This window comes from Camellia sinensis, chromosome 2 (genome assembly GCF_055761805.1).
Source record: "Camellia sinensis isolate YWXY chromosome 2, ASM5576180v1, whole genome shotgun sequence".
In the NCBI taxonomy this organism is placed as follows: domain Eukaryota; kingdom Viridiplantae; phylum Streptophyta; class Magnoliopsida; order Ericales; family Theaceae; genus Camellia; species Camellia sinensis.
In genome coordinates, this window is record NC_138962.1 from 144,555,597 (window position 1) to 144,579,998 (window position 24,402).

A 24,402-nucleotide genomic window follows, 5' to 3' on the forward strand; every position below is an offset into this window, starting at 1 on the left:
TTTCTCATAAACAATTGTAAGTAATAACTAAAATCAATAATATTCTATAAATAATACATACATTTGGAAAATAACCATACATCAGTTTTAAATATCAATACTTTTTTTTAGGGTTTCGATTTTATGAACAAGTATAACAAAAAAAAAATAAGACTTATTTGATATTTTTGTAGTCTTTTTTCCAACCAATTTGCCGGGGGCCCAAAGCGGCCACTTCTTCCGCTTGTGCCAAAAGCCGGCACTGAGTGGCAATGGGTTTAGGGCGGTGGAGGTGGTGGCAGCGGCGACGGTGGTAATGGCGATGGTGGTGTGTTGGTGATGGTAATGGTGGTAATGTGGTGGCATTTATAAAAATTTGATTCGGAAAATGTTTTTTGCTTTTTAAAGGTAGAAAATATTTTCTGATCAAATAGACTTGTTTTTTTATTAACCATAAAAAAAAAAAATATATATATATATATATATGTTGACTTTTATTTTCCGTTGTATCAAACGCTAAAAAGTACAAAAAGTATTTTCTAAAAAATGTTTTCTATCAAAACAAACGGAGCGTTATGGTAAACTTAGCATTACTCTTTACAATTATTATTTTTGATCATAATACTTCAACGCACAAGCCTTTTAGCTCTATGTATTTTCTAACAAATTTTTCTTCGAGTTGTGATAACTTTCATTAAGAATATAGAAACATCTTTGTGAAACCATATGAGGCCTGATAAATTAAGGTGGTTTAACTCCCCTACCATTGGTGATCTAGTTGAAGAGGTGCAATTGGGCTTTGGTGGACCTATTTTGAAGGTTAATTTCGAATTTATTGAGAAGAGTATTCATGTATAAAAAAATAAAAAATAAATAAAAAATAGATTAATCGAATATTTATAATCAAATAATTGAAATACATTTATCTTAGAAAAAAATACTAAACTATTTATTCTGAAAACTATGATTGCCGTTCAATTTTATAAGACACATGATCTGAACATGTAATTATGAATATTTTTTTAACCTAATTTTTTTTTTATATAGATTATGTTCTCAAAATGTACACACCAAACCCAAAAACAAATTCATTTGTGCAACAGAAGTTGTGTCTGTTTGGTGTCCTTTCTTTGGTTTACCAAGAGCTTGTTGTCAAAAACTATTTTTTAGAAGAAAATATTTTTGAAACAATCCAATTTTTAAAATCTACCTTTCTTCTGAGCTTATATACACTAGGGTTCGTTATATTTTGTACTCTTACATTTTTAATTATAAAGTTCAATCTTTTATATTTTAAATTGAATAAAATTGTAATCTTAATTTTTCTTTCATTTAATGTTTTTTTTGAACGGCAAATAGAAGACTTTATTGATGAAAACATACGGAGTATGAAAAATACATCAATAAAGAGGAGCTAGGAGCTAGAACAAAGCTCCGACCTCCTAGTTGGTGAGAAACCAACAGAGAAGAAGAAAAGAAAACAAACCAAGAAAACCAGACTACATCAAAACAGAGCAAAAAAGCAGAGTAAAATGCAGTCCTCAACAACAATGGAGTAGTCCTCAACAAAGCAGTCCTCAAAGCTTTGTAGCAACAAGAAGCCCTTTCAAGATAGATAGAAAAAATGCAGAACTGAGACCAACACCACTGGTAGCAGAACAGAACCAATCCCACTGAAACAGACCAACCCCACTGGTATTACAAGTAACAGAGAGGGTAACAAACCAACAGATACCATTAGTACAAGATAACAGAAAGCGCACTGCTGAGTATTACTCAGATACCACTGCTGAGTATAGCATCATAAAAACAGATTGAGAAAGCAAATTCACACCCATCAACAGATACACTTCCTAATGCCAGAGATGTTATAGAGGAAATCATTTATGGAGAATGAAGGACCTTGGTAGAGGCCTTAAGCCAAATTGCTAACCTTATGATTATGAGCTCCTATAACTCCGGCATGTTTTGTTGTGAATCTAGAAAGAGATGCTCATTTATGAGCTTTCATAATAACCAAAGGGTGACTAGTGGTATTGCACGCCAAATTCTCTGTTCATGTTTCCTACAAGAATGACCAGCTCACCATTGCAACAAACCCTCTACAGAGCCTGGAGCCACCCACAGAGCCCCTCACCATTGTAGCAACCCAGTCCAGACTCTCCACACCAGAGGACAATGAAGAAGCACATGTTCAATAGTTTTCTGCTATGATTTGCAGAAAATACATAGAGTAGATGCAGACCTATCCAGCACACCAGAACACGGAGGTTTTAACCTTTTGTTTCCAAGCGAGCCAACCGAAGAACTACACTTTGGGAGGTAGATATTTTAACCAGACCAAACTTTAGGAACTGACATTACCACCATAAGCGAGATTAGAATGGTTGTAGAAAAAAGATACAAGAGATTACCTTGATTTTGCTGCTAACCATGTAGAACTATCTTGGACCAACAGATTCAGTGCAGGTATTGGTGCAATGATGCCAATTAATCTAAGAAGCTTCTCTTTCTCCCAATCAAATAGAGACCTTCTAAAGGAAAACAACCAATTGTTAAAGGAGTGATCCACAAAATCTTTGAGTATTCCCTCTTTATTATTAGATAATTGGAATAGCCTTGGAAACTCTTCTTTAATACATAAGGCTCCACACCATTGATCACTCTAGAACCTGATTCTACAACCATTCCCTACTAACATAGAACTCCATAAGAGACTGTTGATGTTTAATAGCAGCTATGATACTACCCCAGATTTTAGAGAAGGTGGTGCTAGAGCTAAGATTAGGTAGCCAGGCCCTATCTTGAAAATTGTACTTGCTGCAAATAAGCCTCTTCCATAATGAATCGTGTTCAGAGGCAAACCTCCACCGCCACTTTAGAAGTAAACACACATTCACATCCCTAAGCCTTCTAACACCCAGCCCACCTTGTTTTAAGCTTTTTGTGACCTCTATCCATTTCACAAGATAGATTTTCCTTCTTAGATCTGAACCACCCCATAGAAAAGTAGCTTGTATTGTATCTAGCTCCTTAGCTATTCCTTCAGGAAACCTGAACATAGACAAGAAAAACGCAGGTAGCCGTGATAGCACTACTTTCACCAAGATCAACCTCCCTGCAAAAGAAAGAAGCTTCCTTTTCCAGCCAGCAAGCCGCAATTTGAACTTATCAATAACTAGTTTCCAAAACCTTTTCCTCCTTGGATTAGCACCTAATGGCAGACCTAGATACTTAAGAGGTAAGTTTTGGGTCTTACAATTTAACAAGGAAGCAAACTCAACCAGAATAGAATCAACGACACCAATCCCACAAACTATACTTTGGTGGTAATTGATTTTGAGACCAGATGCTACTTCAAAAGACCTGAGGATCCTTTTTAAGCTCAAAAATTCTGATAGCTCGGCTTCACAGAATAGAAGAGAGTTATCTGCAAATTGAAGATGGGAGAGTTGCACTTGATTATTGCCTATAAGTACCCCTTTTAGCAAACTCAAACCCCTTGCTCTCTCAAGAAGAATGTTTAATGTTTCTACAACCAAGTTAAAAAGGAATGGGGATAAGGGATCGCCTTGCCTGAGACCTTTCTGGGGGCTAAACTCCTTGGTTGGTGAGCCATTCACAAGTATTGAGATCCTTGCAGTAGAGACACATTCCTTAATCCAATAAGTCCATTTGGAACCAAATCCAAAGTTTTCTAGCATTGAAAAGGGGAAGTTCTAATTGAGAGAATCAAATGCATTTTCAAAATCTATTTTTAGCAGCCGCCCTGACTTTTTAGATTTAAACCAACCATCCACAACTTCATTAGCAACCAACACACCATCAAGAATATTCCTACCACCCAGAAAGGCTGACTGTGTGTCACCAATGATCATGGGCATGACCTTTTTGAGCGTGGATACAAGAACTTTAGAAAGTGTTTTGTACAAAGACCCAACTAAGCTTATAGGTCTAAACTCACTTAAAGTGACAGCTTTATCTAGCTTTGGAATTAAAGTAATGAAGGTACTGTTCAAACCAGGGCCTAGTTTGCCACTGACATGAAATTCTTTCATAAAGTTAATCACCTCCACCTTCAGCACTTTCCAATATTTTTGAAAAAACATCAGATTGAAGCCATTTGGGCCAGGAGCTTTGTTCCCATTACAATCCATAACTGATGACCAAATTTCTTCTTTAGTGAATTCTGCCTCAAGCATATGGAAGGAGTCACTAAGTCTTACACTCTTAAAATTTCCAGCAAGCCTTTGTCTGTTGTTGCAAACTTCAGTGAAATGATTTGAAAAGTGAGTCCACACTGCATGTTTAACTTAACTTGGCTCCTCTAAAACCACATCCCCCACTTTGATGGAGTTGAGAGTGTTCTTAGTTTGTCTGTTGCTAGCTATAACATGGAAGAATCTAGTGTTCCTGTCACCCTTCAGATCGCAATCTAACCTTGATTTTTGGAGCCATTCCCATTCTAACTTCCTACTCAACATCCACATGTTATTTCTTTTTTCTCTTTGCAGCTTCAATTCAACCTCCTCCAATGGTCTAGATTCAGCTGCCAGGTCAAAGTCATGAAGTTTAGTTCCAATGGCTTGTAATTTGAATGCAACATTGCTATAAACCTCTTTACTCCATGTTTTTAATATCAACTTGAGGGTATGTAATTTTCTCTGTAGAATGAAACCAGATGACCCAAGAAAATGAGATTCCTGCCATGTTTGTTCCACTAAAGGAGCAAGATGTGAGTGTAACAACCAAGCATTTAAAAATTGAAAGGCCTGGGTCCCCAATCCCTAACATCCTCCATTAGCACAATAGGACAATGGTCAGATGCAATTCTAGGAAGGCCCCATAGTTTGAACTTGTCTCTCTCCAGCCATTCAAGGCTTAAAAGGAACCTATCAATACAACTCCATTTATTCCCATCAAAAGCATTGCACCAGTTGTATTTTCTGCCTAATATTTGCAAGTCCACCACCTCACATGTATCTATGAATTCGTTGAATTCTTTCATGCCCCTATCCCTTATTGATATACCTACTATTTCCTCTGTGTTTCTGATCTCGTTGAAATCACCACCAAGACACCAGGGTTTGGGAAATGAATCCTTCCAATTCAACAAAATCTGCCAGAGTTTCCTTCTCCTAATGACATCATTAGAAGCAAAAATATTAACAATTACACAATCGAATGAGTTGTAGAGCTTACCTGATAGTAGAATAAAGTTTCTATTGCTACAACACTCTGAGAGTTGGAAAATCTCAGGGTCCCAAATGCAAAGTAAACCACCTTCCATCCCTTCAGCATCCACAACCATAGACTCTATCCTATCCTTGGGCCAAAGACTTTTCTTTCATTTAATGTTAGTAAGGCTTATGGAACTTATTATGTGAGTCATAAGTGATATTTTTCTCGACTCATAAATACTTTTATACTTTTATCATTTAAATTCTTACACTTTCATCAAAATATTACTTTGGTGATTTTTATTTTTAATTTTTTTCCAATCTCCTTAGTGATAGATGGATGGACGAGTAACATTTCAACTTAACTTAAAATGTAAAAGTTGTTTATCACAATGAAATTGAAATGACAAAAATGAGATTTTGTTGAAAGTATAAAGGTGCTAAGTGTAATTAACTCTATATAATATAATACTAAAATTTATATATACAAATATTTTAGGAACATATCTTAACCATATTGATATCTTATTTTTTTAATAATACTCAAGCCAAGCGTTTATTTCTGTAATGTTTATGCCTATTGGTCCAAGCTTAAATCTTTTTAGCTCAAAAAAACATTAATCTATCCAAAAGGATACCCATCTGTCGTATATCCAAATGTCACATGTTTGTACATGTATCATTTATCTATTCACCTATTTGTCTATCTCACCGCCACTACCTACAGCCACCGGCCACTATTGCCAACCGCTTGCAACTTTTCCAACGCTAACTACTTTTTTTGACAACATTTCAGTGCGTGTTTTATCACCAAAAAAGATTAAACCTTAGACCAAATAATATATGACCCCATAAGTTTGAACCTTTTATTAATTAACATTTTTTTAGGAGAAATTTCAAATGAGTATAAAATTTGAAAATTAATTACAAATTGATGATAAACTTTATCAATATTAATAATTAAAATTATAAACTTTTCCATCCATATGTAACAATTTTTTCAAATTACAACTAAGGGTAATTTTCTCTTTTTTTCTTTAAATGTTATAGTATTCCTATCTTATCATATCCTTTATCCATATTTCATAGACCTCTAAGGGTGAATATTTGTTACAGGTGTTGAATTTTGATCCATGCAGTGATCATTATGTGTATGCTTATTTGAATCGTGTTGATGTTCAAGAGGCCCTACATGCCAATGTAACCAAACTCAGTTATGATTGGGAACCATGCAGGTATGTACTACTATGTGTTTGGCTCTTTGTCTCTGCTTGTGCCCAATAAGAGTATGAAATTATTAGCTGAAATGAAACTTAACAAAATAATTGCAGTCGAGTCATCAGACGTTGGGAAGATAGTCCATCAACAATTATTCCCCTTCTCCAAGAGTTAATGGCAAATGGACTACGAGTGTGGGTATTTAGGTAAACACACACCCTTTCTTCTTTCTCTTCATCATCATTCATCATTGTTGTCCTCACTATTATTACTTCTATTTATAATGGTAGTCGGTAAAATCATGCCACATATATGTTTTCCATTCCTGTTAGGAAAATGACATTCACTTTCGTAGAAGGAGAGAAATTAAAACACTGACTTAATTATTAAAGTCGCCTCAATTAGGCGAATAAGTATCACTAAATGAATAGGGGTCAAAACTCAAAAATGGGCCAATCAGAAGACCGAACCAGATTTGACCCATTCGGACCAAATGGCCCAGACCAAGAAGTGACCAAGGGAACTTGCTGAGGTACTACTTGTCGAGCTTCACTTGCTGAGGGAGACCCTACCTTTGCGCCACCATTTTTTATTACGACACCGCCTTGTCACTTGTTGTCACTTGCTAAGGGAAAGGGAGTCATAGCAATTCTAACCTCTGCAACTACCTTCTGAGGCACAACAGCCTTTGAGATAGGCCTTCTCTATACAAGATAATGCACAGACACTTGGCGTTGATAGTAGGCACCAAGCCATTAATAGCCAAGGGCTGATAGTAGGCCTGAAACTCATATAGCTTGGCGCTAATAGTAGCCCCAAAGATTATTGGTTGGAGCTGATAGGAAGTACCAAAAACACCAGTATATCACAACAACCTCATGAAGATGGGAATAGGGTAGCCCGAAAGTAAGGGACTCCCTTTCCATATACCTAGGTCAAGGACTTGACTTGGTTGCATAAGCAGGACCAAGAAAGCCCCATTGAGTTTGGTACGAGGCATAACCTTTGTTGTGACTCGTGTCCTGGGAAATTAGGGAGTTTGTGGTTAAGTGACTAAGGGTGAAAGAGTCACTGAGGTAGATACAAGTATGGCTAATAGTAGGTCATAAGTCACGAGAGTACATGTTTTGGGAAACCAAGCTAAGAATGCAGGTGTCGAGGCAATTAGAACACCTCATTTTAAACCCTTTACAACTTTGAACTATGGACCTATTGTGGTCCAAATACATGATATACCTAAGACTTCACTTTTTGAAAGTGAAAAATGCTCATAATAGATGGACTGACCCCTTGATTACTCTCTCCCTAGCTTCTACGTTCACAACTCAATCTCTAACTACTATAACACGGAATAAAAATTGTATGTCGTGATGTTATTCACATGTAATAATTATATTTTAAAATAAAATATCATTTGAATGCCATTATTTAGATATAGTTTTAATCTAATTATTATAACTATATAAGATTCACTATGCCCACATCACATGCAGAGATAATTGTAGTGTGATCAAGAATATCACACTACACCAAAACAAGGCATTAACGGCGATTTTTTTAACGGCAATTTTCGTTACCGCCGTTAAAGATACTATTAACGGCGGTAACGAAACTGCCGTTAATACCGCCGTTAAAAAAACCGCCGCTAAAGTATCTTTAACGGCGGTAATGAAACCGCCATTAAAAAAACTGCCACTAAAGCCCTCTTTTAACGGCGGTAACGAAACCGCCGCTAAAGCCCTCTCATTACCGCCGTTAATGATGGTAGTCTTTGCCTGCAGAGCTCCGGCGGAACTCCAGTGAGTGGTGACCACGCGCAGCCAGAGGTTAAACATGACCATCTACAACAAAACAAAAATAATGTTTAAATATTTATTTAGGGAATATATCTCATATAGAGTGGTTGTGGTGGAGTGGTTGGTGTGTGTGGATTAGAGGTTAAGGGTTCAAGGCCTAGGGGTGCAAGAAGAGAGAATTACTTTTTTAAAAATTTGAGCCTATTTACGGCGGTAAAGAACCGCCGTTTTTGGTCCTATATTACTGCCGTTTTTGGTCGACTTTTAACAACGATAATTTACCATTTTATGACGATTGTACCTCTTCCGACACGAGTATAAACGGCGGTCCTAAATTACTGCCGTTAAAGGCTTTAACAGCGGTTTTACATCCTTTAGCGGTGGTAAAAAATTGCCGCTAAAGCCCAATTTTGGCGTAGTGTCATTTAGTAGGGTTATCATCAACTACTAGTAATTAATTTCATAGGTTATATTTTTAAATTTACAAAATGTATATTGGAATCAACTTTGATGAACTATATTTTCTTACATTCTTAGTAATATTAACAAAGTAATTTGAACTAATCAAATGGTATGTAAAAATAAAAAGACATTAATTACTACTCCTTTAACCAACCCTCCCCCCCTCCCCAAAAAAAAAAGAAGTATATATTTACAGTTCTATAATTGTCCACTACAAGTTTTGCATATTTTTTAAAACGTTACAAGACAACCTCGTTATTTATGTTGTCAAACACATATTTTGCAATATATATAAACAAGTAATCATTTATCCACATTTTATTTTTTTTGCGCATCCCCCTTGTCATAGAATTTCTATACGGGTGTTTTTTTAAATTTAAAAAAAAAATCAAAATTCAATGGTACTTAGATGCATGCTATGCCCTTGAAGGATAGAGCTAGGATTTTTGACGTAACCATTACTCTATGCATTACAATCTAGATTGGCAAGAACTCCAACAAAATAATCACGTTGAGTTGATTTTTATAGAAAAATATGAATAATAAGTGATTTACTATTTCAGTTTGGATCGAGAAAATGTGGAATTTATTATTTTTCGAAATCCAAAGTTTGTGTTACTGCTACATCATATTACCTGTATTCTAAATTTTTTCTCGTGTGAATTGAGATATATGTGCTACTAAGTTATGCCTTCAGGTTGTAGTCATTTCGGTCCTCCTCTAAATTTTGATGAAATATTTCACTTTTCGTTTGAAACACGGAGCAGATAAAAAGAGTAGTTAGGTCTCATTTTCAGAAGTTTTTCTCCAAAAAATGGCCTTCAAGACCCACATTTTTAGAACCTTTTCAGCGCTCACTTTTCTGATTTGGATGCAGCTCTGCTAGAACAACCTTTTTCTAAAACTGAGATTCTGGAAGCAATAAATCAATGTGAAGGAAATAGGGCTCCTGGTCCTGATGGCTTCAATATGAAATTCATCAAAAAATGCTGGGCCTTCATAAAAGCAGATCTTTGTCTCTTTTTCAATGAATTCCATCTTAACAGCAAGATCAAGAAAGGCCTGAATTCTACCTTCTTAACCCTGATTCCAAAAATTCCAAACCCATCTTCTTTATCTGATTACAGACCCATCAGTTTGTTAGGCTGTATTTATAAGGTTCTAGCCAAGGTCTTATCTAGTAAATTAAAATCTGTTTTGCCAAAACTGATAGATGAAACTCAATCACCTTTTGTAAAAGGGAGGCAAATATTGGATGGTATTCTCATTGCCAGTGAAGTTGTTGATTTGTGGAAGCGCAATTCTTCAGGAGGGCTTCTTCTCAAATTGGATTTTCAGAAGGCTTTTGATATTGTCAAATGGAACTTTCTTTTTCATATTCTTCAAAATTTCGATTTTGGTGAAAAGTGAATCTCATGGGTAAGGAATGTGTTTCTTCCCCTCATATTTCTGTATTGGTGAATGGATCCCCTTCTCAAGAATTTCCTCCTCAGAGAGGCTTAAAGCAAGGTGACCCTCTCTCCCCCTTTCTCTTTAATCTTGTGGTTGAACGGCTAAATATTCTCATCCAAAGAGCCAAAAATCTTAATCTTATCAAGGGAGTGGATATCGGTGGCTCGGAGTTGAACCTTTCATATCTGCAATTCGCAGATGATACTCTTATGTTCTGCAATCCAGATTGGGATGAGATAATAAATTTGAAAAGAATTCTCAGTTGCTTCGAGTTAATTTCTGGGCTGAAGATTAATTACCAAAAGTCTGTAATTTGTGGAGTTGGGGTTAACAGGGACTTCACCTCTCAAGTAGCTGAATTCTTCAACTGCAGGGTGAGTTCGCTACTAATCAATTATCTTGGAATGCCTCTAGGGGCCAACCCAAAAAGAGTGTCTACTTGGGGGCCTATCATAAACAAAGTGAAAAAAAGACTAGCCTCATGGAAGAGGAGGTATCTTTCTCTTGGAGGGCGAATCACTTTGATTAAATCTGTACTTTCTTCACTTCCAATCTATTATATGTCCCTTTCCAAAATTCCTACCCAAGTGGCAAACTTAATTGATAAATATCAGAGATCCTTTTTATGGGGCGATAGTGATGTCAAAAGGAAATTGCATCTACTCAACTAGGAGGCATGCTCTGTTAGCAAACACTTTGGAGGTTTGGGCTTCAGAAAGACTAAGGAAGGCAATGATACTCTCCTATGCAAATGGTGGTGGAGATTTGCCACCGAAAAAAGTTCCTTGTGGAGAAAGTTCTTTGTGCCAAAAACAATGTGAATGAAGATTGTTGGTTACCAAATGGCTCAAGCTTCAGATTTTCATCTGCAGTGTGAAAAAGTATCTCATCTATGGAAAGGTATGGATCTAGAGCAATTGCATTATTTTTGGAAAATATTCAGTTCAAGCTAGGGGATGGTAAAAGAATTAAATTTTGGTTGGATGCATGGGTCTCATGTACTCCTTTGTCCAACCTTTATCATAGACTTTTCTCTCTAGCTACAAGCAAAGATTCATTCGTCCACCAGTATTTGTATCAGGCTGTGGATAATCAAACTCATTGGAATATCTCATACAGGAGAACCTTGAGAGCTTGGGAAGATGAGTTGCATCTTGAGCTGATCAGTAGATTGCCACAACCTCTCAGCATTAATAACAATTGTGTGGATCATTTGTTATGGACTCCTTTCCCATCAGGCTCCTTTAAAGTTAAATCTCTTTATGAATTTTTTGAAAATTCTCTTCGTTTAACCCCTTTTCCGATTATGAAGATGTGGAAATCAGCAGCCCCTCCCAAAATTAAAGCTTTTGATTGGCTTGTTTGGTGGAAGCGAATCGCCTTTTCGGATCTCCTTGCTCGCAGGCTCATTATCCCCGCAATCAATCACTGTGCATTCTGCGGTATTGATAACGAATCTACATTGCATTTGCTCTTGCATTGTAATTTCGCTTCGAAGGTTTGGGCTGAAATTATTTGTTGGTGGGGCTCCCAATGGGTCTCCCCTAGTTCCTTACAAGACTTGTTTTTATGGTGGTATGGTCAAAAGTACAAAAACCTGGTAAACTCATCTGGGAAGTAATTCCATTGGCTGTGGTTTGGAGTTTATGGATTGTAAGAAACAACATGGTTTTCAACTCTAAAGTTCCTGCTTGGGGAAATATTGTGGATAGTATCAAGATTAAAGTGGCCACATGGGTGAAGTTTTCTAGTCATTTGCCTAATTACACAATCCATGATTTCATGCACTGTTTGGATGGATTGAAGGGCCATAAATTGTAGTTTCCAGCAGGATGTAGTCCTCTGTTGTTTTATTTTTTCATTTCCAGTTTTGGTTGAGGTCTCATCAACCTTTGTATCGGCCTTGGCTTGCATATGATTGGGCTCAATTATAGGTGCCAACCTCGTTGGGATGTATTTTTGAGCTATGATGCAATTCAGTCAAGTCCTTCTTTTCTATCTATTTATCAATAATATTCTTTCTTTGCTGATCAAAAAAAAAAAAAAGATTATATCTTCATTATTTTTGTATATAGTGAAAATCTAAATTATTGAGTACATTTCTGTTGGTTGGTTGCAGCGGTGACGTAGATGGAAGGGTACCAGTGACTTCAACCAAGTATTCTATTAATAAGATGAAGCTTCATCTTAAGACTCCATGGCATCCCTGGTATCTCAATGGAGAGGTAATTTACTTTATTTTATATTTTGTTTTCATTTTCAATTTTTTTTTTATAATTAATTTCATTTGTGGTCGTTGTGTTAATGATAATATAATATGGAGGAAGGAGTGTTTAAAATGATTAAGAATCACATGTGGGCTCACAAGAACTTCCTATTGGAAATGGACTTTAGTTTTGAGATTAGGTTAGTTTTTTTGTTTTTTTTTTCCGTGAAAGTTGAGTAGCTGAATTCAAGTGTAGATCCAATAGTATACATCAGCCCAAAAATCACACTTATTTTGTCCCAAAGCAAATTTGTCAAACAACTTTAAGGAAAGTGTTCGGATATTTAATTTGTGAAAGAATTTATAGGGCAAAAATAGAAGGAAAGGGTAGAGAGAAATGAAGTAGGAGGTACTTCTTTTCTTCCTTCTCTTTTCTCTGTTTTTCTTTTCTTTTTAACAAATTTCAAAATTTAAATATTTAATCTCATGATTTAAAAATAAAAATAAATAAATAAAAAACTGGTTCTTTTAAGTAACTCTCAATCACCCCACCAATTATGTGAGCATGTGAAACCTGATTTGAGAGATTGAGAATTCAGAACTTGGGGCATAAGGATTACAAGACTTTGGGGGTACTTCATCATCAGGCAAAGAGAAAAAGGAGGTTCAAAAACAAAAATAAAAAAACAAAAAAGCAAAAAAGGTTGTGCTTTTTAAAAAGGAAATGCATGTATATCACAAATTCCTTTTGTAGTTTTATATGTCCCAAATTCAGTAAAGTTGTTTTTATATTATGAATTTGTTAAGAGAAAAAACAAAGAACAAAATAAATAAAATTTTCTTTAATCGACTGGACTTCAATACTCTGTTGTGAGAGGTTTTTGAGCCCCATTAGTAGACACTTTGTGTTAGTGTCGTGGGACTCACAAGTTTCTCCTTGCTAAATGCTAAAGAAAAATGCTTGGTAGCTCGAATTTGTGTGGCCCGAATGGCTCAAATGTATCAAAACGACGTCGTTTTACCTCCAAAACGATGTCGTTTTGAGACATTCGAGTCATTCGAGGCATGAAAATTTAGGCTACCAAGCAATGTTGAATGCTAATACATTGGGAAAAAGCAGAGCTGGGCTACAAATTTCTCTAAAAACTCAAGATCAAACAAAGTCTAAACAAAACTGTAAAAAATTATTATAAAAAAAAAAATGGTTCCTTCTACAATACACTTTGTTTTGTGTGTGTGGATCATATACAAGTTACAACTAGTTGTAGTGTTGATACCACAAATATCATAACTAAATCACTTCATGTCATAACTAAAAAACACACGACGACACAACCAAATACCACTAGATATAATCAAAGATGTCTTCGGTTATAACTAAATAATAACCATAATAGATCATAAACTAACGTCATAATAAGTCAAAACCAACACAAAAATAAGTAATAACCAAACACCACTTGAGGCATAATCAAAAACCTTTGTCATAACCAAAATAACAATCACAATACATCATATTTAAGTCATAACCGACACTATAATGAGTCATAACTAAATTATAACAAATACCACAATTGATCATAACTAAAAACCACAATATAATCGTAATTAGGCATATGATACATCCTTTTTTAAAATGTGTATTATAGAATTTTTCTCAATAGAAAACAAAAGAAAAAAGAAAATTGCTTTCCCATGTGATATTGTTTGTATTTGTGTGTGTGTGTGTATGATTAGGTTGGTGGGTACACTGAAGTATACAAGGGGGACCTGACATTTGCAACAGTAAGAGGAGCAGGGCACCTGGTTCCAAGCTACCAGCCTGCAAGGGCACTTTCACTTATTATGCACTTCCTGGCTGGGACACCTCTCCCCAATTCTACAACACTTCTTCAATAACTATTACACCTTTTCTTTTTTCCTTTTTTTTTTTTTTCCTGTTCTACTATAATCAACATTGTTTTCTGCTTGTTCCAAGGCCTCTATTTATTTTTTTGTTTTTGTTTTTCAATTATATTTTAGGTCTAATTATAGCGTTTGATTAAGGTTTAGCACCATTTTTCATTTCATTTCCCATGGTGATTTATCATTATTTGGGAAAATAATTAATGTCTATTGTATGAAACAATTTATATTTTATAATAATCAATTTGTATGTTTACCTGCCATTGGTAAGTTTTACTAGTAACAAATTAAGCTTGTCAGTAGCTTCTTATTTTTTTTATGTTATCGCAACATTTAATTTTGGAAGAGTTCTATTCCACACCCATGAGTGTTCTACATATCTTTGTGTGATTGATTTATGTTTTATATATATATATATATATTGTAAAATTTCTTGCAGATACTAACATAGAAGAGTACAAATTTGGAATCAAATGCAATCTTCATTCATCAAGATTCTTTTAATTATAAACAAATTAGAAAATCAATTTACTACTTAAAAAAAATAAAAACATAATGCCTTCTCTAGTCCTTTGCAATTTGGTTATTATTGCAAACTTCAACGTACATCCCACCAAGCCAATTTCATTTAAATAATTACAACTAAAAATAAAGTTCGACAAGATTAATACAAAAATGACATAACAATGGCAATTTTCAAAGGAGACTCCGCGATAGTTCCCTCATTATAAGTTTATAGGGTAAATAATGCCTTGTCTGCTTTGTGTTTGGTCATTTTTTTATTTTGGTCCTTAAAATATTTTTTTTTCATATTTAAAGTTTTTCCTAATTTATCCAAAAGCTAACCTATATCCAAAATTAGACAAAAAAATAACCTATTGATAATCACATGACATAAAAATAATTTATTGTATATAACTTACACCTTTAACACAAATCCAAACCCAATATAATAAAAATACTACATATAATCATATTTTTTACCTCATTTTCTCAATGAAAAATGCAAGTGGGTGGTTCCCTTACACATTTATGAATATGGGTCCTATTGCTTTGTATCTAAAAGTGAGAAAATAAGAAATGACGTTATGTATAACATTATGTTATAATAATATATTTTTTATATCATATGACAACTAACATGATATTTTTTATTTAATTTTGAACATAAATTAGCTTTAAAAGTAAATTGATAAAAGAAAATATCTTGAAACATGAATGACCAAAATGAAAAAAATAGTCAAACATAAGGGAGCAAAGTTTAATTTATCCAAAGTTTGCAGTCGTCTAATATTTTAGAGGTCAAATTTTAACCAAAATACACTAAGACATAACTAAAATTTCAATGCTTTTTTCCTTTTAAATTATTTTGAAAACTTAGAAAATTTACACTACAATATTTTCTTAGTTTAGTGACATTTGAAAATGTCACAAAACTATTGGTTTAATGACATTTTTTAGCCTTGTGGCATTTTGAACAAGTGCCATTTGTATCCGTGCCACGGTAGATACTTGCAAGTGTCACTACACCATCATAGCTAAAAACTTTCAATGATATTTTGATGTCATGGTAGATATTATTTGTGGCACTATCAAGCGACATTAAAAAAAGAGTTAGTGACACTTATAAGTGTCATTACACCATCAAAACTAAAACCTTTTAGTGACACTTTAATGTCATGGTAGGCACTATTCGTGACACTATCAAGTGCCATTCGTGACGATAATTCGTTGTAGAACAATTTGATCCGCTCTTGTGGAGACTCGAACCGCCAACCTCCCGCACCATAAACCTTATACACCACACTCTTTCCACTACACCTCTATAGCACCACATGATTATATATGCAACATATATTATTTATATAGTACATACATCCATATTAATATAAAAGTATATGTATAAACATAATTATTTTATTGAACATAATTTATTTAAAATAAACTATTTACTAGCAAAAATAAAAAAAGATCACTTTTGGATTTTTAGTGGCCAATTCTATACTTTTGGCTACTTTTTTTTTTTAGTTGCTAAAAAACTTAACTTTTGCCGACCAAAATCGGATTTGGTCGTCGAAGATGCACTTTCAGCTACCAAAATTTTGGTTGCCAAAAAATTTAATTCCCGCCTTAGGATTTTAGTTCTCCCACGCTAAAAATGACCACCTTTGGCGACTAAACTTATTTTTTAGTCGCTAATTGTAGACTTTTGGCTACTAAACTTTTTTTTGGCATCAACAAGCTTTATTTTTGGCTACTAATGTTTTTTTTAGTCGGCAAAACCCATATAAGCAGCGATCAAACTTATTTTTAGTTGCCAATTGTAGACTTTTGGCTACTAAATTTTTTTTGTCGCCAAAAAGCTTTATTTTGGGCTACTAAAAAATTTTTAGTCACTAAAACCCATATAATCAGTGACCAATAAACTTAGTTTTAGTCGCCAATTGTAAACTTTTGGCTACTAAAATTGTTTAGTCGCCAAAAAACTTTACTTTTGGCAACTAATGCTGTTTTGGTTGCTGAAAGCTATACTTTCAGCGACCAAATTTTTTTTGGTCAGGAAATTTAGTCGCCGAATGTGCTTTTTCCTGTAGTGTATATTGAGTTTAATTTATTTATTTTTAGTCATTTACTGCATTTTAAAATTTTAGAAAATATATTGGCATTTTTTGTTTTTTCAAAAATACCATTATAAGCTTGGAAAGTTTTTGTCTTAGTGGCATTTCTCAAAATGCTATAAAATATTTGTTTATGACACTTTTCACCTAAGTACCATAAAAAGTAATTTGCACCTACCTAGTGTCCTGACATTTTTAAAAAATGTCATTGCGACTAAAGTTTAATGGCATCTGTTGATAAATGTCACAAACATAATTTTGTGTCATTATTTTATAAAATGTCATAAAATTAATATGACATTTCTTTATTGAAATGCCACTAGAGCCTTATATGTTTGTGGTTCTGTGGCATTTTTCTAAAATATTTAATGCCAATTTTTATTTTTGTGGCATTTTCTAAAAACATGCCACAAGTGTAGTGTCACTAAAGTGTAAATTTGTTGTAGTGACATTTTTGTTGTAATGAAGTGACACTTTTTTTAATTGAAATGCCACTAGAACCTTGTATGTTTGTGGCTCTATGACATTTTTCTAAAAAATGCCACAAAATATTCTTTTTGTGACATTTTTTAAGAACATGCCACTAGTATGGTGTCACTAAAATGTGTTTTTGTTGAAAATTAATAACTTTTTTATTCAAATTTAAGTTTTTCATAAATCTGCTATTTTAGAAATTAACCGTCAATGAATATAATGAGTCTATTTTAGAAATTTTTAACTTACAATGAATATAATTTTTTTATTTAAAAAATACGCAATTGTTACAGAATTGTTATCCTCAAATAATGAGCCTATTTATGCCTAAACGCCAGTAAATTTTTCATTATGCTGACGGCAAATTTCAATTGAGTTCTTAGAGTTGCAAAATTGGTATACATGAACCACTCTTCTTCTTTTTTTTTTTTTGAACATATAATGATTACAAAAATTGCTATCCTCAAATTATGAATTAGTTGAACATTATTTATGCCTAAACGTAAGTGAATTTTTCATTATAGTTAGTGAAATTTTACAAGCAAATTTCAATTGAGTTCTTAGAGTTGCAAAATTGGTGTACATGGACCATTCTTTTTTTTCCAAAAAAAATAATTTTTACAGAAATTGCTATCCTCAAACAATGAATCAGTTAAACATTATTTATGTCTAAACATCAGTGAATTTTTCGTTATAGTTAGTGAAATTTTACAACTGACTGCAAATTTCAATTGAGTTCTTAGAGTTGCAAAATTGGGGTACATGGGCCTCTTTTTTCTTCTTTTTTTTTTAAAAATATATATATATATATATATAATTTTTACAGAAATTGCTATCCTCAAACAATGAATCAATTGAACATTATTTATGCCTAAACGTCAATGAATTTTTCATTATAGTTAGTGAAATTTTACAACTAACTGCAAATTTCAATTGACTTCTTAGAGTTGCAAAATTAGTGTAGATGAACCACTCTACAACCATGAAAATCTTACAAATATAACCCTTTTGAAGATGATCTAGAACGAGTCTACTGGGGCTGAAAATGAAATATTTTTATAATTGAATGGGTCAAAATATATAGATTCATACATGAGAAAATAAAGTAACATTAGCTAATAGTTGAAGGGGTCTTCGTATGAAATAACCTTGACACTCAAGGATTCAATTCACTACCAAAAACAATTGAAGCAATATATAACAGCAAATAGAAGCAGCTGCCTCATCGGGAAATGACTGAAGCACATCTTCATTTGCTATTTTGATCAAGAATGAATGCTCAGCCCAAGAGGAGAGCATTTCAAATCGAACTAATTCCTCCATGGCTGATAACTGGTGAATAAATACAGGTTCCAGGCCACACAACTGTTAGCAACAATCAAAATATGAAATAATGCCTCAAAAGAAAAGTACTTTGCATTCCAACCAAAGAGATCCAATGCAAAAAACAATTGAGTCAATTGATGGAATGAAATAGAAAGACATTTATTCACTTACCGTGAATTGTGACAAAAGCTGTATAAACAATTCATTCTTGAAGAAATCACTAAGCTACACCTCCTTCTAATGCCTTGAAGGCAAGATGAATAATCTGAATTTTATTGATTTAGGGCCCCGTTTGTTTTCAGAGGTAGAATAGAAGGGATTGATAGTGAGGGGATTAAGTAAAATTGTGTTTGTTTTGATGATAGTTGTTAATGTAGGAATTGTTAAATTATATATATATAAAATAATAAAACAAATAAAAAAATATAAAAAATTAAACATTAATATTTAAAAAAAAATTCCTAATATATAAAAAATAAAAAAAATTTCTAATCCCCTCACTATTTTTTTAATACCACCTCCACCTCCTGTATCTCAATCCCCCTTCCAACCTCCATCTTAATCCCCTCTTCCATCATAATCCCTTCCCCAACTCTACAGACAAACACAATACTAAATAACTCCATCTCTATCATAATCCCCTCCCATCTATTACACCCCAAAACAAACAGGGCCCTAGTGTTGAAAAGATCATAATACATAGATAAGAGTACAACACACATAAATATGAAATACATCAAACTAATTGGAAAACTAACAATCACTTTTGATATTGTGGAAACCATCATGCTTCTACAATGTCTGAGCCTATTTTTTGTTATACCCATATTTTGTTCAACATTTTGTTCAATACTTCAAAGATCAAAATATCTGCTTTAGAAAAGAAACATTCAGTTATCTGTTGAATTTCCATATTCTGATATATCTTTCATTGTGTGTTGTGACGACCTTTTGCATTCCAACAGCCAAGCATCTTACAGAAGGTTGAGAAGTTCTAGGAATGAGATCAATGTGAGTGTCTTCTGAGAGCCTTCTTGCTTTCTTTACTTGGACGACTCCATATGAATCTCTCGAGGAGTTTGATATGCTGCTGCTGCTTTCATTCATAATGCACCTTGAAAAAGCCTCACCTGAAGTCCTGCTCCAAGAATCGTAACACATCATCTATTCCACCCACAACTAATGTTGATTTGTCACTTCGCAAGTGATGCATAGAATATATAACATTTGGACTCACTCGGGTATTCCATAAAGTCCTCATTGTCCTGCAAGATAACAGAATAAGATCATATACGTTCTAGATTATGATTAGGTCTTCCAAAATAAAATCACAAAAGAACTTCCAAGAAAAAAAAATGCCATCAATTTTTTTCTTAGATTTTCTAAAATCAACCTATATTTGATTCTATAGCACTGGCGCCTTTGTGTTCTTTTGTGTCCCATCATGGTTCACAATCAACCAATCAGTAGCAGATAATTCTACTGATTTAAGTCTTTGTAGTTTTACAAAAAAATTATTCACAAACTCATGGTATATATGTGTTAACCAGATAATTAAAAGTACAAAAGGTAGCCCATGGCATTTTGTGGTTGACTCAACCAATCACAAGCTGGCAGATTTACTGGTTTTAATTTTTGAATTCTACAAATAGTTGATTCAATAAGCTTAAATATGACGAGCTAAAATATAGATAATTATAAGTAACTTTTGTCTTCCTGTTTATTTTTATGACAATAAATCCTGAAATTACAACTACATCAACAAAAAGCTCCTCAAATGTCTTACTTTCCATACAACTTTTATTTCTCTCTGCTAGTCTTTCTGTCAATGTGCTGCTTACAAACTCCCAAAGAACCACACGCCACAACTCTCTTTCTCTCTAAGCCAGGATTCGAATTAAATAATTATTAAAACGAATAAATCACTTGATAGATAAGCTATGACATAATGAGAACAATCTAAATGTATTCTAGCAACTTGAACTTCAATGAAGCACCATAATATATGTGTTGGTTATTAGTAAGAATGGTATTATCATTATAGCGATCCTGGTTTTTTCCTTTTGTTATTGTATTCCGAACTCGGGTTCCATGGTTGGTTGTTGTTCTCTATATCTTGTTTCCATCCTTTAATTCCTTGTATTTAAATTTTGGGATGTGCTGGGTAAATTTGGAACAGGTTGGTTGTGAGTTGAAACAAATGGTTGCTGCCCAAGTTTTGGCTTCTTCACTCGAGCGAGGCTTTTTGCGCTCGAGCGAGCCTTGGGTATTTGCTTCTTCGCTCGAGCGAGGATTCTTATGCTCGAGTGAGCCTTGTGTCTTGTGTCTTTTCGCTTGAGCGAGCACTCTTGCGCTTGAGCGTGCGTCTGCATCTCTGAAAGACCTGAAGGTTGGTATTCTTCGCTCGAGCGAGCTTTCTTGCGCTTGAGCGAGCCAGCCAGCCAGCCCTATGTTTTGTGTTCCTTCGCTCGAGCAAGAACTCTTGCACTCGAGCGTGCGTCTGAGTGGTAGTAGACTTGAAGTTTTGCATTGTTCGCTCGAGCGAGCCTCGTATATATCAGTTCGCAGTAGCGGGTTTCACATCACCTGTTCATCCCCTTTTCATTCCAAACCCTAAATCCGGTTGCCTCTCTCTCTAAACTCTTTCTCTCTCTCTCTCTACAAATACACCTTGCTTTAGAGGTTCTCTACCTTGGTCCCTTTGTAAAAAGGTTAGAGCTTGGCGTGGGCTAGCTATTGATCCGAAGAAGTTTAGATTTGGAGCACTTTCAAGTTTCTTCTTCTTCTCCTTTGAGCTCCTAACTTTGCGGTAGGGATAAACTACTCTTTATTATGAATTTTAACATAAATGTTGGTCATTTGTATAAATGGTGGGATATGGGAGGTTTGGTGAAACTTAGGGTTTTGAGTTTGAAATTATGAAATAGGGGTTTTCTATTTTTGGGCTCCATTGTGTATGTGAGGTCTTGAAATGGGGTTATGTGTGTATAATTGGTAAAATTTGGCCTTAGGTGCAATATTTGATAAAGGGGAAAAAAAGCCCTAACTGGAAACAAATGGATTATTTGTTTAAATAATGAAGAGAATTGTGGAAATATGAAATTGGTTTAAGAATCATGAAATTGAAAGAAAATGTGATTAAAAAGTGTAGTTGGATCGATAAATCACTCACCTATGGAAAAGTTAATAAATTATCTGTGTGATAAAATTATTTATCTGTTTAGAAATATCTGTCTTGGGCTATCGGTGGAGGATAGTCTTGATTGTTGTAGAAACTGCATGATGATTAGGTAAATTGAAACTAATCCGGTGGAATATGTCATTGAATATGACGGGTGAGTACAAACATTGAGTATGTGAATTGTTGGGTCATTGTATATGACTACGTGTTTAAATACATTGTATATGTATATTGTGTGTGAGGAGATAGAAGATGTACTTCATTGTTTGGGAGGAGATAGGGGATGGACTTCATTGATAATTAAGTTGGCCGAAGTGTCCAAAGTGAAAGACCCGAAATCTTATTTATTTATGGGTGCCGGTTCCTTCAGACGTAGTTCCGTAAAATGGCATGTGAATAAAGTGTTGAATGATGCTTGTTATTGAAGTGTTGTTATATGAGTTGTAGTCTCATTTTAAACTGTTTGAATGATATTGGACTATGTCAATGAATTGATTGGGATAAATAATGGAAAGTGAATTGAATATGATGAAAATGTTGATTGGTTATGGAAATGGTATAAGTTGGTTTACAAGTGTTAAACATTTATCGAATGCTTATGTTTTAGTTAATTCTCATATACTGTTTAGTATATCTCTACTGGGCTTTGGCTCACCGTACTTGGGACACCATTTTCAGGTTCAGGTGATATGCCGCCTCCAAGGTCATAGCTTGGGAGGTCTTGGGACTGAAGTCTCTGTTTTGCTATTTTATTTTATGTTTATATGTTTTTTTTTCTTTCTTTCCAAGCCGAGGGATTTAAATTGTAAAGGGCTTCTGACCCTCTTTTATTGTAACCAAGTTATACTTGGAAAGTTGTAAGCCCGTAGGGCATCCATTTTGTTGATTAACATGTACTACCCTTTGTATAGAACACTCTGATAAATGAAATATAATGTTTCCTTTATGATTATGGATCTCATGGATGGATGCTTCGTGTTGTAAATATGAGGGCGTGACAATCATAATCTTTTACATGAGAATAAATATTAAAAGAACAGGCAGGGATCCTTGGTTCTCTCTCTCTCTCTCTCTCTCTCTCTCTCTCTCATATCGGTGCCTCTCTTCTCTCCTCTTTTTTTTATTAATTCTTCAATATGAAGGGTCTTGCTCATAGTTCTAAATCGCGGTATCAGGTAACGTAACGGTATCGATCGCGGAGTATCGGTATCGGTAGTATCGGCCGATACAAATCGGGAATCAGGTGTCACGACCGTGAAATTTTAAAAATCATTAACAATCCCTCTAAAACTAAATTTTATGCATTTTTTTTTTTTTACTCTTTTAACCTTAATTTGTTACATTTTAATCAAAATTTCGATATGTAGGAGCATTTTTAACTCATTTTCAACTAAATGATATGTATTTTTTTAGTCTCAAACTTTTTTTTGACATATGTTAAACTTTTAATAAAAAAATTAATTTGATTATTTATTTTTCATGTACTGAGAATATATATATATATATATATATTAATATAAATAGAGGTGTAAGTGTATAAACAAATAAATAGAAGAAAAAAAAAATCTAACAATTACAATCTACAAATCCACCATAAACACACGCACCTCTATGTACCTAAGTACCTCTCCCTTCCTATCCATTTCAATCTCATACTCCCAATGCACCTCCATGTACCTAATTATCTTTCTCTTCTTATCCATTCCAACCTTAGACACCCATACCATAATACAAGACTGCAAGACGCTGACCAGAAGCAAGACACCCATACCACCACCTATCCCCTCTCTCTCTCTCTCTGTGTAAAAATGTTGACCGAAAGCTGCAGAATCCTGCCAACCCAGACAAACATTTCTGCTTTAGATCGACGACAAAAAAAAAAAAAAAAAAAGAAGAGAGAGAGAGACCAGAAACAGAGCACAACAACAACAACAAAAACAGAGTACAACAACAACACAACAAATCTGTATCGGACTGTATCGCTGCATGTATCGGATTCGAGCCGCTACGTACTGGGACTCGGACGGTACGGCTGTGAATTTCATTCTCACAGGTATACCGGTTGATATCCGAATCAGTGATATGATTTTCCAGTACGAATCGGCCAGCACGTACCGTATCAGCCGATATTTAGAACTATGGTCCTGCTAAATTAAGTACCACAAAATGCTAAAACATTGTAATCCCAATACTATTTTCACATATCCCAAAATCTTTTTGTTTTTTAACATATCAGAAAATTCAATACAATTTTTACACACTTCTTCAACACTAACAACAATTAGCATTTTCACAGTGTAAAACGTGTATGTCATACAATTTTTTAAAACTAAATCACAATTATTTGTTACAAAACCACAATGGTTCATAATTTCTCACCACAATAATTTGTAATATTTTAGTGTTTATAACATAATCACAATAAGAAAAAGTAATACTTAATTATTTTATAGTAAAAAAATCCTTTCAGGAGATTAGGTGTATTTAAGTATAGTACATAAATAATAATATAAGAAAATTGGAGGGGCCAAGTATAATCACATTGTATAAACTTCATAAAACTTACCCATAATATAAAAGGTTATGTGAAACTTGGCAGGCCCTT

At 34.2% G+C, this 24,402-nt stretch overlaps 1 protein-coding gene and 1 pseudogene across 2 annotated transcripts in view; one reads left to right on the top strand and one right to left on the bottom strand.

Moving 5' to 3' along the window:
* The window catches only part of LOC145820353 (serine carboxypeptidase-like 40), a 37,572-nt gene extending 23,111 nt beyond the window's left edge, over window positions 1-14,461 (top strand). For both annotated transcript variants that reach the window (XM_082915726.1, XM_082915727.1), the window contains 4 exons: window positions 6,276-6,394; window positions 6,491-6,583; window positions 12,207-12,312; window positions 14,031-14,461. In XM_082915726.1, the coding sequence (XP_082771852.1) occupies window positions 6,276-6,394; window positions 6,491-6,583; window positions 12,207-12,312; window positions 14,031-14,192 (480 nt within the window). In that variant the 3' untranslated portion in view covers window positions 14,193-14,461. The remainder of the gene's footprint in view (window positions 1-6,275; window positions 6,395-6,490; window positions 6,584-12,206; window positions 12,313-14,030) is intronic.
* Window positions 1-24,402, bottom strand: part of LOC145819125 (F-box/WD-40 repeat-containing protein At3g52030-like) — a 237,481-nt pseudogene that overhangs the window by 180,022 nt on the left and 33,057 nt on the right.